At 40.0% G+C, this 15091-nt stretch overlaps 3 protein-coding genes across 5 annotated transcripts in view; 1 reads left to right on the top strand and 2 right to left on the bottom strand.

Moving 5' to 3' along the window:
* Positions 1-5316, bottom strand: part of pop1 (POP1 homolog, ribonuclease P/MRP subunit) — a 9124-nt gene extending 3808 nt beyond the window's left edge. Inside the window, exons 1-14 of the mRNA XM_008323728.3 lie at positions 5135-5316; positions 4798-4930; positions 4379-4519; positions 4122-4297; positions 3748-4008; positions 3531-3618; positions 3261-3439; positions 2884-3158; positions 2646-2739; positions 2452-2560; positions 2247-2366; positions 1059-1180; positions 772-963; positions 245-399 (exon numbers count right to left, since the gene is read on the bottom strand). Coding sequence (XP_008321950.1) covers positions 245-399; positions 772-963; positions 1059-1180; positions 2247-2366; positions 2452-2560; positions 2646-2739; positions 2884-3158; positions 3261-3439; positions 3531-3618; positions 3748-4008; positions 4122-4297; positions 4379-4519; positions 4798-4927 — 2042 coding nt within the window. The 5' untranslated portion in view covers positions 4928-4930; positions 5135-5316. The remainder of the gene's footprint in view (positions 1-244; positions 400-771; positions 964-1058; positions 1181-2246; positions 2367-2451; positions 2561-2645; positions 2740-2883; positions 3159-3260; positions 3440-3530; positions 3619-3747; positions 4009-4121; positions 4298-4378; positions 4520-4797; positions 4931-5134) is intronic.
* Positions 5317-5470: 154 nt separating this feature from the next.
* On the top strand, positions 5471-7774 carry LOC103388645 (2-iminobutanoate/2-iminopropanoate deaminase-like). Its single transcript, XM_008323727.3, has 6 exons — positions 5471-5666; positions 6071-6176; positions 6243-6297; positions 6379-6447; positions 7294-7349; positions 7438-7774. Exons 1-6 carry the CDS (start codon positions 5587-5589, stop codon positions 7495-7497), a joined length of 426 nt encoding a protein of 141 aa, XP_008321949.1. The 5' UTR covers positions 5471-5586; the 3' UTR covers positions 7498-7774.
* Positions 7775-8100: 326 nt separating this feature from the next.
* LOC103388644 (fibrous sheath CABYR-binding protein) lies at positions 8101-14965 on the bottom strand. 3 transcript variants are annotated; one of them, XM_008323724.3, is made up of 4 exons: positions 14581-14962; positions 11537-12595; positions 9417-9465; positions 8101-9086 (listed from the first exon to the last, which is right to left on the bottom strand). In XM_008323724.3, exons 1-3 carry the CDS (start codon positions 14666-14668, stop codon positions 9440-9442), a joined length of 1173 nt encoding a protein of 390 aa, XP_008321946.1. In that variant the 5' UTR covers positions 14669-14962; the 3' UTR covers positions 8101-9086; positions 9417-9439. The 3 variants fall into 3 exon arrangements, 2 of the variants coding, with proteins under 2 accessions (XP_008321946.1, XP_008321947.1); XR_522526.3 differs by having other exon boundaries at positions 8782-9086; positions 9305-9465; positions 14581-14965; XM_008323725.3 differs by having other exon boundaries at positions 8782-9086; positions 9421-9465; positions 14581-14963.
* Between the last annotated feature and the right edge of the window lie 126 nt (positions 14966-15091).

The raw sequence follows: 15091 nt of genomic DNA, 5'->3' as shown, positions 1-15091 counted from the left end.
CTCCATCATACCTGTCCAGATTAATGATATGCACTTTAGGTCAAATATGATCCTCTGACACTTTATTAAGACTTGTTCCAATGTAAAGGTTCAACCAGTTCAGTCACTGTCACCTCTAAGGTCACAAATATAATGTTATAAAAGCTCAGATTTACATAGAACATTCTTATCCTTTGTAGGCACAGTATCATCTCTGGTGGTTTGTTTGCAGCATCTGAGCTGTTGCTCTACAAAGGTCACTGACCTTTTAAACTTGTTAAGAAGCTCAATCTCCTGCTGCTCCTGAAAACGAGCTCCTGCCGGACAGTCTGGGTAGTCATGGGGGAAGTGAGGGCTACCTTTATTCTGAGAGTGTTTCAGGCTCATGTTCAGCCCACCAATCAGGACTCCTCTGTAGACCTGGTTTACAGATGGGAAACAAACAGTGGATTAAAGGATTTATAATAGATTGAAGTCAGCCTTTACATTTCAAGTTACATTTAATATTTTCACAGCTCTTTTCATAACACACAACTAATGCAAGTATGTCCAAGTAAAAAAAACAAATCTTGTTCCAGTGGATTATATAATCACAAATTCCACAATTGTTTGAATCATTACCAATAATAATAATTACCAATAAACAATTGTTGATGAACATTTGTCACACCTTTACTTTAGTTATTCTTTCACATTAAGAACAGTTCACAACATAATATATTTGAACACATTTTCCTCCTAAAAAGATATAGTTTAAATTATTCTTAACGTATGGTACAACTTGTTACCTACCAGAGGGACCCAGAAGGCCATACCCCAGGCTTTAGGGAGCAGCAGGTCCCATCCAGCCCCCCAGGAGCTCATCTCATGTCCCACCTGTTTACCAGGCTGGTGAAGCAGCAGGATGGGAATCCGGCTTTGCGGGGGAATGGGACTCAGCCTGGAGCCTGGCACCAGGACATCACTCTTCATACGGTTTAACTCCTGTTAAATTTTAGAAAGGTGAAATTCTCACAGGATCTACACCTTCAGAAACAGTTAAGTTAAAAAATAGTGTTTAATGAATTATGATAATTTACCTGCTCTGAGATTTTGTTTTCAGTTACATTGTCTCGTACAGACTGCTCCCACAGGAGGCTCTGACAACAGTGTTGTGGTACTCCCCGCAGCATCAGTTCTCTCCTCTTCTGCTCATCCTCCTCTGGAAGAATCAGGGCAGAAACAAGTGGAAACTCCTGGAAGCTTTTGGAACAGTAGCATCACAAGATCCAAACACAATCCAGAAATCACAACATATTTTCTGAGCTCCCTTTTTGAGCTGGGGCAGCTCAGGTAAACCTTAGAGTCGCCCCCAAAGGCCTAGACTGCTGGGGTTACTACAAAGGATGCACTGGACAGTTTCTCTTGCAATATATATTTTTTTCTTTGTTTTCTTCTCATCAGGTGTCTCAACAACAGTAGTTTGGAACGTTAGTTCTTACACTACATGTTGTCCCTGATGCAACACTATTCATGTGTTATATAGGATTTACATCAAATGGCCAGTAGGATGGCTGGAAAAAAAATCAAATGGAAAAAATGGAAATATACTGGATTTTAACTACAAAATTACAAACACAATACTTAATTTAGATTTGAAACAACCAGAAATCCAATATCAAGACCTGAATGGTCCAGCTGGTTTGCAATGTTTACACAAGACCAAAAACTTGCCATTTACACTGAGGGGGAAAAAAAGAGAATGATCAGATGTGTTGGTCACTAACAGGATTTGTTTTCAAGGCCTTGAATTTATCAGACAGGATGTTACTGATACAGATATTTTTCTAGAAGAACTCTGATGCCTGTGAAATTAATGACTACAAAAAATACTTCAACCTAAAACGTTGTGGTATATTTTAAGTGAAGAAACATCAATGATTTTGTGATGAAACCTGTGAACCAGCTGTCATCAGTCACAGAGTTTGTCTGGAGCACAGGGTCCTGCCAGGATTCGAACCTGGTACAACTGCATTGTCAGGCAGAGGCCCCCTGGAGCACAGAACCAGATGTGTACTCACTGTAACAACCTCAGGACCAGACATGACAGACTGATTTCTGTTCCATCATCAGGAGTTTTTTTTATATACTCCATTCAGCTGGTACTGTGTTTGATGTATTTTTCAAATAACCTTGATTATGACATGAAAATAATAAAATCAGGGGGGAAAGAAAAATATATAAATATATAAATAAAACAACTATTGGTTTCGTGGACCAGATTTTACCTTGTATCTGTTTTACACAGGTCAAAGCTTTAACCTTCTTTTGTGGTATAGTCAGCCGTGGGTCATCTACAGTCAGACCCAGCACAATCCCAGCTGGTACCTCTCCAGTTGAATAAAGGTCTGAGTGAAATAAAAGATTTACCTTAGATATAAAAATATCTGCCAAATCAAAAAAGCAACAAATCCAACAAATAAGAACTCAAACCTTTTAGGGTTTTAAAGACATCAGCTTGCTGTCGATGTAGACCCATCTTGTCATCGTCTTTGCAGTGTTCAGGCCACCACAGAGAGGATGGCTGGAGCTTTACTGATGCCTTTACCATTAAAGAAAACATTTCAATTTTTTGTGAAATGTAGAATCTCTATGAGTGACTCTGATTTTGACAATTCAATGCTTACATCGCAGTCTGTAGCAGCTTCCAGGGTTTCAGTAAGAACAGAATGGGACTGTGGTCCAATGAGGCGATAGCGAACCATCTCCATAGTGAGATCACTGCAACACATTGAAAAAGAGAAATTCAACCAAGCAATTGCAACCAATAACACCATTTTTAAACATAATATTTAAACAGAGCATATTTCAGTTGAGCACACTGAAAAACAATTATGAAGTTTGAATTTGAAACATAAAGATTACTTTATCACAATTCCAGTTGAGCAGGATCTCCATGTGACGGGAGTTCCAGGAGGTCTGGTTCCATCTCCCACAATCTTTTTGGCAGGAGGTTCACTAGGATCCTTGGAACTACATTTCCTCTTGGTTCCCTGGGTCTTTACAGCTTTGGGGGATTTTGCAGGTTCATGTTGTGGCTCTGCAGTATAAGGAACATCTACAGGTGTAATCACAGGCACAGCAGGTGGGACAACAGCTTCAGAACACTGGCAGACAATCTGTAACTCAGGAAGAAGATCCTAGAAGAAGAACACAGTGTTGGGGTCAATGGGTGCGGTGTCCTGTAGAATACATGGCTATTAGCCGCAGCATAGCCACTTTAAACTCTTCTACACACATACCTGTTTCATAGTAGGATGAGCCCAAATCCAGAGCTGTCTGTGTGTTAAGCCCTGTGTACGGGGTCTCCACAGAAAGGTGACAGGGCCCAGGGCCTGAGCAGGGAAACCTCCTGCTCTGTACACCACCACACTGCCCTGTCTTAACCCTGATAAACACAGAGCTGCAGCAAATGTAGGACCTGGAACCATTTAACAGCACAAACTTAGTGTCACTTTATCAGGTCAACCGATGAACTGTATGTTGTACGTCAGCATATCTGAAGCAATTACCAGCTTCTTTGCTGGTCAGTTGTGATAAAGCAGCCAGAAGTTTGTCTTCCTCTCCCTGTAACTCAATGCAGCAATAATATGAGAGGTCCTGAAAGACAAAATAATAATAATAATCAAGTTATGTTTCACAAAAATGACTAAATATGAATTATACGGCTGGGAAACAAACAGTATATGAATAAATCAATTAAACAGCAAAAGATGTCAGTATCGTCACCATCAATAAACAGTGGGTGCTCATGGCTCTGTAGCACGGACGATAGCATTTTAATGTGGGTCTGTCTCCAAGACAATAGCCCCACTTTTTAACCATATGAAAGCGCTTGGCGTGCCAAATGTGCGTCTCCAGCCATATGTTCTTTCTCTGTCGCCGGTTGAACTCAAGCAGAAGGTTTCCATGCCTGCGGCGGGCCTTGCGACTTCTGCATTTTGCCTTTTCCTTCTTTTTCTTTGAACCAGCCTGTAGGCTCTTCTCCCGCTGCAGAAAATGTCAGACGTACAAGAAATAATACATTAATAATTGAATAATAATTTACTTCAAGATTTAGATACAACATGCTAAATATACTGTGACCCTGTGTGGAATTGTACCAATCTGCTAGCAAAATCTCTTAGTCTGCGAGGAAGCCGCTTGACATTGTGACTCATGGCGCGTCTCCTCATGTGTCGAGGCAGAGCTTCAAACAACTGGCAGCTGCCTGTTCTGGTGGAGATGGCTTTTAACATGGCTTTCACCTCTGCTGCTCTGGCCATCGCAAAAGCACCACCTAGCAGGGATAGTTGTTTTCTCTTAGACCAGAGAGCCAATAACTACACTAAAGTGACGCTACTTACAGTACTGTGTTTACCTGTGATGTGCTGGGGCATTTCTCTGACATACCCCCCTCCATCTTTTTGATGTCCTCGGTGCCACCCACCCTGCTGCCCACGGCTCTTCTGCTTGTCTGTAGATTTCTGAATATCTGATGGAGCACCATCATGGATTTCTCCTTAAGAAAGTTAATAATTTTGTCAATTCAGAATGTTATATGGTGAAATGGACAAACAACTTTTAGTGCTACAAACGCCAATTATTATGGTTATTATTAGTATTATATTAACGCCTATTATTATTATTGTTGTTGTTGTTGATAATAATAATAATATTTCAGCGGAAAAATAATTCCTTAATAACAGAGAGTGACGCAGAGGTTTTCACATCATTATGTACTGTACATCCACACATAACTAAGGTACAGACAGTGACAGGATAACAAATGGTTGGTACCAGCAGTGGCAGGAGCATCTCCCCCGTTTTGTGAGCTGCTCTCTACAGTCTGAGAGGTTGACGAATACTGCACACTAGCCGGCTGGTTCCTCAGTTTCCTTTCCCGCATCTTTTGTTTGGCTGTAGACATTTTCTGCACAGGGGGAGGTATATTTTTAACGCCAACCGACACATGCACAACACTGTCATTCTTTGCTCAAAAATGGCAGAGGCTCTAGTTATTGCTAACTGTATAGAGCCACGTTTAGTTACTCTGCATTGGATAAAACACAAAGAAAAGACATAATATATTGAAAAGTATAGTTCAGGTTCAAAAGAACACTTGATGTACGCTCACCTTTGCGTTTACCGGTGTAAATAAGTAAAAAAAAATAGCCAAACGTGTAGGACACCTCTGCCTTAAGGGTTAGCTTCCATGTGACTTTTTTTAACATGCTGCCTGTCGACGTCACTCATGTTTGCTTCCGGGTCTACGTAGCTCATAAGATTTTAATATCGGCGCAACGAAATAATAAATTAGATAATAAATATGTAATACAATAAAAAAGAAATAAATGAAAACATTAGCTTTGTGACTGCATCTTCTCTCAATTACAAATTAACTAAGTGGGACCATAAAATATGTACAGCTACGGACGCTGTAGCATTATTTCTTTAGTTTGTGCACGTCAAAACTAATAATTACGGTAAAGTGAGTCTGACGTCCTTGCCCCTGTACAGCTCTGCGTTTGCTCTTCTACTACATATGTGATTTTAATCGGTTGTTGTTGGTGTTTTGAACCTCAATTTATGACGGTCACAAAAATGGCTGCATTGATTAGGAGGATCATTAGCACAACGAGGGCACCAGCTGCGATTGGTCCGTACAGGTTAGTGGAGCAGTTGTCTTAAAGTCACTCAAAAGTACACGTGTAGTAGTAAATAAATAGAAATGTGGCGATTGAAGCTTTTAACTCACAGTCATTTCCCACGGTCACTTGTTGTTGCAACCACTATTGAGTAGCTGTCATAAAACTACTGTGGTTAACAACAAACCCGGGGTCAAAGTGCAGCTTTTACACTTGTTCTTTGATACAAATATCCTAAGACTAACCGAACATTTTAACAATGTTTAAAATAAAATACAATCGATTTGCAATCGTAAACTGTTAAAGTGATTGAAACTGGTTTCTCTCAAATGCAATTTGCTTATCGTGAAACAGCAGAAGAACACTTGATGACAATAGCAGCCTTTTAGTGATATTACAACCTTGTTTTTTGTTTTTCCCTTTAGCCAAGCAGTGGTGGTCGATCGGACCATGTACATCTCAGGACAGCTGGGGATGGATCCTGTCAGTGGACAGTTGGTGGATGGTGGAGTTAAGGAACAGACAAGACAGGTGACCCTCCAAAACTAACAGGCAGCGATGTAAATTAATTTAAATTAAATTACTGTCTCCCTCCAGGCTCTGGTAAACATGGGTGAGATCCTTAAAGCTGCTGACTGTACTTATGACAATGGTGAGAAAAACACTTACTGTCAGATTTGCAAATCCATCATGTTTTATTGTACACCTTATATTTTGGTTTTGTTTACTGCAGTTGTCAAAACGACGGTGTTGTTGGCCGACATGAATGACTTCACTGACGTGAACAATATATACAAGCAGTGTAAGTTCTGTTTATTCACTACGTATTACAGTAGCTGCAGTGACTTGTCACTAGGTGTCAGCACAACACAGAGAGCTACTACGTTACGCAAGTCAAGCTGAGAAAGTGAAGTTAAGATTTATGGCCAAAATCGTTGTTATTATTATTATTATTATTATGACAACAATGAGCAAAAAAAAAAACTTGAGTGTCTGTAAAACATGTCAGTCATTGAGCCATTTTCATCCTAGGTCGATTACGGCTTCTAAACCTCACATAATTCAGATCATTGTTCATTGGTCATTTTCTGGCAAACTCACCATATGTTGTTATCCCTTGAATCCAGAGAATTGATTACCATGATACAATTGACACGAGTCCTTCATTAAGACTCTCACTGGGAGTATGTGTTTTTCCAGCCAGAGTGTGCTCATATATATGCTTCTTTCACTGCAAGCACTCCATGACCTATGGTACAATTCTGATGCAGCTTTAACAGGTTTTTCGCCAAATCAAATCACCAGATAGCATAAAGCAGCCAGGCCTAACAGGTTCATCACAACTGGCAGAAGAAGGACAAAAACAAAGACATTCTTTTCATTCTCTGATTAGGACACACCTTCTTCTGAGGAAATCTATTTCAGGAAAATCAGTGACAGCACTCAAGGTGTTTAATGACCATTAGGAGATGCAATGACTCAGGCACTAGATAAAGAAATAATAGAAAGATAGCACTTAAGTACTTCTGGAACTATATATATATATATATATATATATATATATGTATGTATGTATGTATGTATGTATATGACATGCATATTACCACCACTGTAGTGATTAAAGTCTCCTATCTGCTGCTTTCCCTAGTCTTCCTCACTAAATACCCAGCCAGAGCCGCATACCAGGTTGCTGCTCTTCCTAGAGTATGTATATTTTAGAGACTTGTACTTTATTTGCGTCATATCCTTTTGTGATTCTATTCAAACTCAGTGTTGTTTTCTCTCTTTATAGGGTGGGCTGGTGGAAATAGAAGCAATGGCTGTTTTAGGCCCTTTGACAGACAGCAGCTAAGAAGGTTATTCATAAAATAATGTGACAAAAACAAAATAAGGATTTCTGCCTTTTTTGTAGAAAATGATTAAAATCTTTTTAGCTGCAATACCTCTGTCCATGCAATGAGTGCAATATTTATTATCAAGTGCACCCTCTAGTACAGGACTATTCAATTATAAATACAGTTGGACCAGATTTTCAACTTAAGAAATTCAGCTGGACCAGACATTTTCAGTGGCTAATCAATAGTAGGTAACTTCAAAATTCGACCAAATTGAAAAAAAAAAAAAAAAAAGTTTAAACATAAAAGAGTTGGTCCATGTAGGGTTTAAACTGATGATTTCATTGTTCATTTAGATTCCTGCTTAGAGATGGACTTGTTAATTTGAACTGCTTAAACATTTAGAGGCAACCCTTCTAGACACAGATGTATTGCAGCCTACATGTTGCTATGCAACAGCAAATGTTGCCTTATTTGTCATTTGTAGAAAATTGAAATGAATCACCAACTAGAATTCTCTCTGTTTCTCAGAGGTTTTGTTTCCGATATTTAATTATTACCTTAACATTTCAAACCGAAAGTTCATTGAAGTAGGAAAAAAAAATAAAAAGAGTACCATGTTGAAAGAAACCACATATTTATTACCAAGTGAATCTTTATTCTAAGACAAACAGTCAATGTGGTCATTAAAAATAGCCATCATTTCTTCACACCTGGTACAATTAAACTCATTAGTTGTAATAGAGCAAGGGACTTTGGTTCCACTCACAGCCAATTAAATAAAGAGATTATTATACCACTGGCTGTCCACGTGAAATGAGATCAAACAACTTCAATGAATCTGAGTGATGATTCACTACATCATTATTTCCAGTTTGTTTCAGTATCAACTTTAAACCCCTTCAACTAACTTACCCACAACTTTAAAACAAAAAAATGTTTAAGAAATGTCAGAAATAATCTCACTCTCAAGGACTTTGTTTCATTAGCAGGAGTTTACTCTCAGGACCTATTACCTACTATTATTTATATACAAGCCGTAGAAGTAATGAGTAAACACCAGATTAAAGTGTAAATTAAAGATGAAAAATGTAACAAGAAAATAATAATAATTCTGTTAAAATGACACTTTGGTTTTCACCTCATTCTTTTGCATATTACCTTTCACAGTTCTGTCAGGCTTGTTTTCCCCTAAAAAGATACATACATTTTTAAAAATCCTATATTGTAAGAATTAATCTCCACACATCAACACACTGCCAAGTTTACAATGTCACCTTGTATTATTATATCAGTCTCATCCCATTTTTACCTGTGCAAAATGTTGTTTTTGGCACTGAAATTGCCTTCAGGCACTTTATGTATCAGTAAGAAAAGTCATAACAGTTTCATATTATTAACAGATTAACAGAAAATAGACTAAAAAATCTTAAAGTAAACATTAAATAATTGAGAAGCCGTGCATATTTAATTGTCAACCATTCCCATCAGCAAGAACTAATGGGAGAATACTGTGAATGTAGTGTCACGTTGTCCTGCCTTTTCCTGGTGCACGCTGCATCTGTAGCTGGAGAAGAGCTGAACATCTGTGATCTGTGTACTTCACCTGAAAAATAAAGAGATATTAATGAAACATAAAACACAATGTACATTCGAAACACAGATCATTACGGTGCTCTTTTAGAGTAAATCATTTTATTAATAATAATTATCGAAATTATTATTATTATTATTAATATTTATATGTGTAAATGTATACTTATTAGTGTCCGACAAAGAAGGTAATGTTTTTGTTGTGTTTTTTTAACCAGCTAAGTCCATTACATTTGGCGTGGTTCTGCTGGATGATGCCAATGGACATGGGAAATCCTGTGTTGCCTGTGTGTTCCTTCATTATTTGTAATGGGTGTAGTGTGGTGCGTGGTTGTGGCCTTACAAACCCAGTTGCCGTCTGTTTTTCTAGCTCTCTGCATCCTGGGAAGCTTCTGTCACAGACAAGGAAACAAACACACACAGAAAGACAGAAAAAATCAATGCATGTCTTTCTAGTTCTTTCAACTGCAGACACTATGAGGTTGATGACTTAACCAGTGGAACAACAACCACAGAGACAGTCAGAGAATGACTGGTTATTACTGTCTGAACACACAGTGCACTGTGTGGCATTGCTCTGCCATGCATTAAACACAGCCTATGGATAAATAACAACCACCATTAAGGTTTCATGAGACCCTCCCAACCAGAGCTGCAGTTCACACAGGCTGCCCTGAAAAAGGGGGCGTTTCTGTCCTAAAAGTACAACATGTTCCAGATGATGGTGAGTTCACACATAACAGGGAAATGTGATGTGCTGCTCCTGGCACAGCATAGCTCAGCACAGCTGACCAGCAGTGCCCCAATAAACAGAAGATGCTCAAAAAATAAAGAAAATATGCAAATGGAGTAGAAAAAAAATATTGTTTATACACAAGTCTGATTTCTATAAGTCAAATAAACTCAGCCCAAAGTTTAGTTTGGAAAACTTAGGGATATAGCATTTTTTCTGCAAATCATTACAGCTAAATATCAACCAAACAGAGAAATAACATTACATAGCATATACAGTATGGGTTATAATAGGCAAAATCAACAGCTGAGCAATAAAATGTCTTCAAAAGTAGAAATCTTCCTAAAATGTAGCCAAAAAAGCTAAACCTACCAAGTATGGATAAAAATGGCCTAAAATTAAAAAGCAAAAATATAGCCCAGGTCAAAATATATAGGCTAAAAAAAAATAATAAAATTTAGCAACAACAAAATAACAACCTGCTTTGTATTTTAAAGGGAGAGAAATAAAGATTGACGTTTAAAAATTGCTATTTTACTTCACCATCATTAAACCTAATGCAAAAAAGTACTTTATAAAAGTATGGGACATAAAACAGGTAAAGAAAGACTGTTTAACTTAATCTTGAATTCAAATGCCATGTGTTGTGTTGTCTTAGACCAGTCTGATGCATTTCTAAATCACCCGGAGGTGTTCGTGGTGACTGAACTGCAGTCTTACTTGGATTTAAAGCAGTTAGATGCTGGGGCGATGACCGTGTTGTGAGCTCACGTTACAGCACAATGAACAAGTGTTACGTGACTGGAGCTGTTGTGCTGACAAAATGTTAGCGCCATAATGGACAAACTCAAGACCCGAGTGTGTATGGCTGCATTCTGTGCTTCACACATTACGTTATCAGTCCAGTCCCAACAACTACTGCTGATTCGGATTATGTCAACAGCAGCCAATCGCAGAAGATTACAAGCGTAGACTAAGAACAAGTCACTGTTTATCAAGTCTGTGTTGGATACCTGCCTAGACACTGACGGCACAGCAGAAGTTGTTAAAGTGTGTCTTGTCTGACTGGATGATAGAGAGGCTACTCAGACTGGGATGTTGTTTGTCTGTTCGTTTTAATCATGGTAATGTTTGTCGACTAACACCGGTGAACTCTTCAGACGTTTCAGCCATTAGTGACACTGCATTAAACATCCACTTATGACCTGTCAGAATTTGACTTTAATGCCTTTGTAATGAGCAGTGACTTGGTAAAGCCTGAGTTAGCACAACAGCTATGATGTGAAACAACGCCAAGTCAAGGAACAATATTCATTCCTTTTAATTTAATTGCCGTTGTGCATATACTGAACAGACATATACAGTATACACGCAATGAAGTTTGTCTTCTGGAATTAACCCTTCAACCCTGGGGAATAAAGTGCCTGAGAGCAATGGACTAGGTACTTGGCTCAACAAAAGGTCAAAAATAAAACTAATAATGGGACATCAGTAATCTGATAAGATGATTTTTTCAAAGTTTGCAGCTCCTTAGTGGTTTATTAAACCTATACTACAATATTATAGTATTATACTGTATCATTCATTACATTTTAACACCAGAGAATGTGTGTCTCATTTCTTCCAGAAACACACACAACACTAGAGCAAGTGAACAAAGGAGTTCTGTTTGATTTCTTTTTCTTCTCCTTCACGGTGTAGATGTTGTATACATTGATCCTGAGACATACCTTCAGTTGATGATTCAGCAGCTGGTGCTGACATGGCCTCAGAATCTGCTGGACTGTTTTCAACCTCAGGCTCCTGAACTGGGACTGCACCATCGTCAGATTCAGCGGTCAAAGATGCTGGAGATATTTCAGTGGCTACTTCTGATGCTGGAGCTTGTGGAGTCGCAGCTGGAATGACTTCTGTGGAAGAGGCTGCATCTGCTGTTAGAGCAACTTCAGTCGAGGCTGCAGGAGGTTCTGAGGTCTTTTCAGGAACAGGCATCTCAGCTTGCACGTAGACAGGACATATCAGAGGCATATCAGGAACAGTTGCTGCAGCAATCTCAGTATCCAACACAGTCATGACAGGCTCTACAGTTGCTGTCGCTGCCTCTTCTACAACCACTGGTGCCTCCACTACAACAGAAGTGTTGTCTTCAGGAGGGACCTCAGCTGGCACCACAGGGACGTCCACAACATCTGCAGCACATTCAACCATGGGGGCTTCTTCTATAGCTTCTACTACTGCTTCTACAGTTTCTGTTATAGGCCTTGAAGGAGTTTCAGATGAAACCTCTAGAGTCTCTTCAGGAGTTATATCCAGAACCTCTAGAGTATCTGCTGCAACTTCTGCTGGAACTTCTGCTGAAACCTCTGCTGGAACCTCTGCTGGAACTTCTGCTGAAACCTCTGCTGGAACCTCTGCTGGAACCTCTCCTGGAACTTCTGCTGAAACCTCTGCTGGAACCTCTGCTGGAACCTCTCCTGGAACTTCTGCTTGAACTTCTGGGGTTGCTGATGAAGCTGATGCTGAAGTTTCTGGAATCTCTGATGGAGCTGCCTCTAAAGCCTCAGTGGCTAGCTCTTCAACAGCTTCCTTTTCTACCTCTAATCCCGTTGTGGCCAGGAGGAGATCCTCTCCAGAACCAAGACCCTCTTGGGCCTCCAGGGATCGTAGTATTGCCTCAGCCTCCTCATTGGTGCCTGGCTGTAGATCATCTGGTAAAGCACTCTGCACTGGCAGCTGCATCTGGTCCTCAATTAATTTAGCATCTTCTTTGATGAAACCATTTTTGTGCACTGTGGAGACAAAAACAACAACAGTTTGTTGAGGATTTATGACTGAAATCTTGTTTCACTCTTCAGCTCTGTCAGGTGGTGGTGCTGCGTTAATCTGTAACAGGGAGGAATGATATGTCAACAATCGCCAACTGCTCTTTAGAAGACTTATCCAAATCAGTTGTAAACTGTGTGGAGCCTTCTGAGCACAAAAGTGAATCCATGACAGTTGATTATTTTAACTCCATGAAACAGAAAAGGTTATAAAGAAAACTGAGGTTGACCCTGACGCAGTGAGGAAATGAGAAAAGAGGTTCAGACAGAACCCATGCCCTGAGAAACACTGTTCATTTCCTCACATGTGTAGATATTTGAAGCCTGTGATTTCTGCAGCCCTGAGGACATTCAAGTCACAGTCAACGGAAATAAAATGCCCTGACGATGACTTTCTGCTGCTTTCCAAGATTCTTCATTCATCATTTCCTATTTCCTGTAATCTTAAATGCCGGGAGCTGCACATGTCTCCCACAAGTGCAGCAATAACCCAAGAGGTTCTGATTTGTGTTGTTATTGAACTAAAAGCAGCACGAGACACAGCTGGCATATGGGGATAGAGAGAGTCAGTCAGCTGAACAGGACAAGTTTAGACACCGCAGTTTTCTGATATAATGTTTCTGTCAGAAGAAGTGAACAGAGTTGAGAGTAATGGGTGGAAGGGAATGTGACAGTCTGACCAGATGACCTCTCTCACTGCACCAAAGCCTGAAGTGTTAGGCTTCAGAAAAAAAAACAAAAAACTATGTTTTAAATCTCACTGTGAAGAACTTTTAAATCACTCTAACCTTCAGTCGGTCTTGATGATAAAGTCTCGAGTATAACGTGTATAAAATGTTATGTCTGAAATGAGGCAGATGCTGCAGCTGCTCCAGACATGTCTGACACGCTCCAACAGCCAAACCTGATAGGGACCATAGTCTAAACAGTGGCATAGCTGGGCAGGAGCGGAAGAAAGGGAGGAAGGGACCACGGCATGGCACCCAGTTGGTTTGTTTTAACAAAACTGTTGGCGTGTATGCTGACAGGACAAACTCCTGTGCTAAAACAAAATGTTGATTTTAATGTTCCATTGCTCTCTAATTAATTGGGAAAAATCTATTCAAATATATATCAATTAAGACAATGTTTTTTCCCTGTGCCTGTCTGTATTCTGAACAGGAACTTTTCTATTGTCATTTTTGAAACAAACAAACTTCTGTTCCATGTCAAAACTCAAGAATGTTTGTGCTGTTTGTTGCTCTGATGTTAGATGGACACATTGGTTAACAAACAATCCAGTTTAGCACACTTACTGAACTGGATCCAGAGAAAGAACATGGACCAAGAAACGTGTCGATGCAGATATCATGTATGTACTGTATGCATGTGTGCATGTATGTGGAAGAGGAGGGGTTGGTGGTTTCAGAACATACTGTTCATGCAGCTGTGGATGACATAACCATGTTCTACAAAGAGGGTTGTTGGAGCCATAGTGGGAGCCTGAGCAAAACACACACACACACACACCTTTGGTTTAAGTAATGTGACATGACAGCAAACAGGTCTGGTCACATCTCACCACCTCAGGTTGCAAATTGACCTTTAGGCCATTCCAGCTGACTATCAAGCCTAACTTTCTTAACAGCTGCATTCTGTCTCTGCAAAACCAGTCTCTGTGAAGTTTTTTTTAAACCACAGCAGATAAAATAGATCATATAATTAAGCCTCATTTAATGGCCTCATTTGGTGTTCAGAAAATTAGCTCAATGTTCTGTGCAGCAGTCAGTGAGTGGAAAAGCACACAGTGTACCAGAGGAGTCCTCCCGCTGCACTCACACTCCCTGAGAACTGATTCAGAAAGTTACAGCAACTTCTGAGGCTGTACTACTACAGTACTAAGTACACATAAAAGTGTGAATATTCCTAAACAGTCAAGAATAATGAACAGTTGAACAATGCTCTAATCTTACCTGGTACCTCTCCGTTGGTCCCCTCTGGTTTCACTCCTGGTCTTTTCTCTTGATCAACAGACTGTGAAGATGACGAGGAGCACCCCATGGTTTCCTTAGGAGATAAAACAAAACCCCAGATCGGAGAAACAAAAGATTTTCAGAGAAATGCAGTCCTAACGCTCTGTTTTTAGCACAGATTGTGACACTGACATAAACTAAAGGCAGCTCAGTTCCTATCTGGACACCAAGTCTCCCTGACTGAGTCTATACATGGCCTGTTGGTCTCTGGGCTCAGATAATGATCTGTTGTGAGCAAAGGGCAGAGCAGAGCAGAGCAGTCAGTGCAGCCGAGTGTCCCTTCACTCGCTCCGATCACGCTCTCTATTCATACACAGATAAAGGAGCAGGCACATGTGCTCCAAGTGAGTGCGTGTCCCCTCCCCTTCCATGCGCGGCCCTGGAAAAGGTCTACCACCTTGTGGTTATGTGTGGTGTAGCAGCGCCCACTTCGCTGGTCTGCTTACAGTGT

This window comes from Cynoglossus semilaevis, chromosome 13 (assembly GCF_000523025.1).
Source record: "Cynoglossus semilaevis isolate Cse_v1.0 chromosome 13, Cse_v1.0, whole genome shotgun sequence".
Lineage (NCBI taxonomy): Eukaryota > Metazoa > Chordata > Actinopteri > Pleuronectiformes > Cynoglossidae > Cynoglossus > Cynoglossus semilaevis.
The sequence above is the reverse complement of the archived record's forward strand: the minus strand, read 5'-3'. Positions and strand labels throughout refer to the sequence as shown.

What these genes read in the sequence shown, in the direction of transcription:
- LOC103388645 (XM_008323727.3), top strand. Translation starts at nt 5,587, where the DNA reads ATGACGGTCACAAAAATGGCTGCATTGATTAGGAGGATCATTAGCACA. An exon ending in TGACTGTACTTATGACAATG is followed by an intron (nt 6,298 to 6,378) that starts GTGAGAAAAACA and finishes TGTTTACTGCAG; the next exon opens with TTGTCAAAACGACGGTGTTG. An exon ending in GAACAATATATACAAGCAGT is followed by an intron (nt 6,448 to 7,293) that starts GTAAGTTCTGTT and finishes TGCTTTCCCTAG; the next exon opens with TCTTCCTCACTAAATACCCA.
- LOC103388644 (XM_008323725.3), bottom strand. Translation starts at nt 14,668, where the DNA reads ATGGGGTGCTCCTCGTCATCTTCACAGTCTGTTGATCAAGAGAAAAGA. An exon ending in GACCAACGGAGAGGTACCAG is followed by an intron (nt 12,596 to 14,580) that starts GTAAGATTAGAG and finishes TTGTCTCCACAG; the next exon opens with TGCACAAAAATGGTTTCATC. An exon ending in TGCTGAATCATCAACTGAAG is followed by an intron (nt 9,466 to 11,536) that starts GTATGTCTCAGG and finishes TGTCTGTGACAG; the next exon opens with AAGCTTCCCAGGATGCAGAG.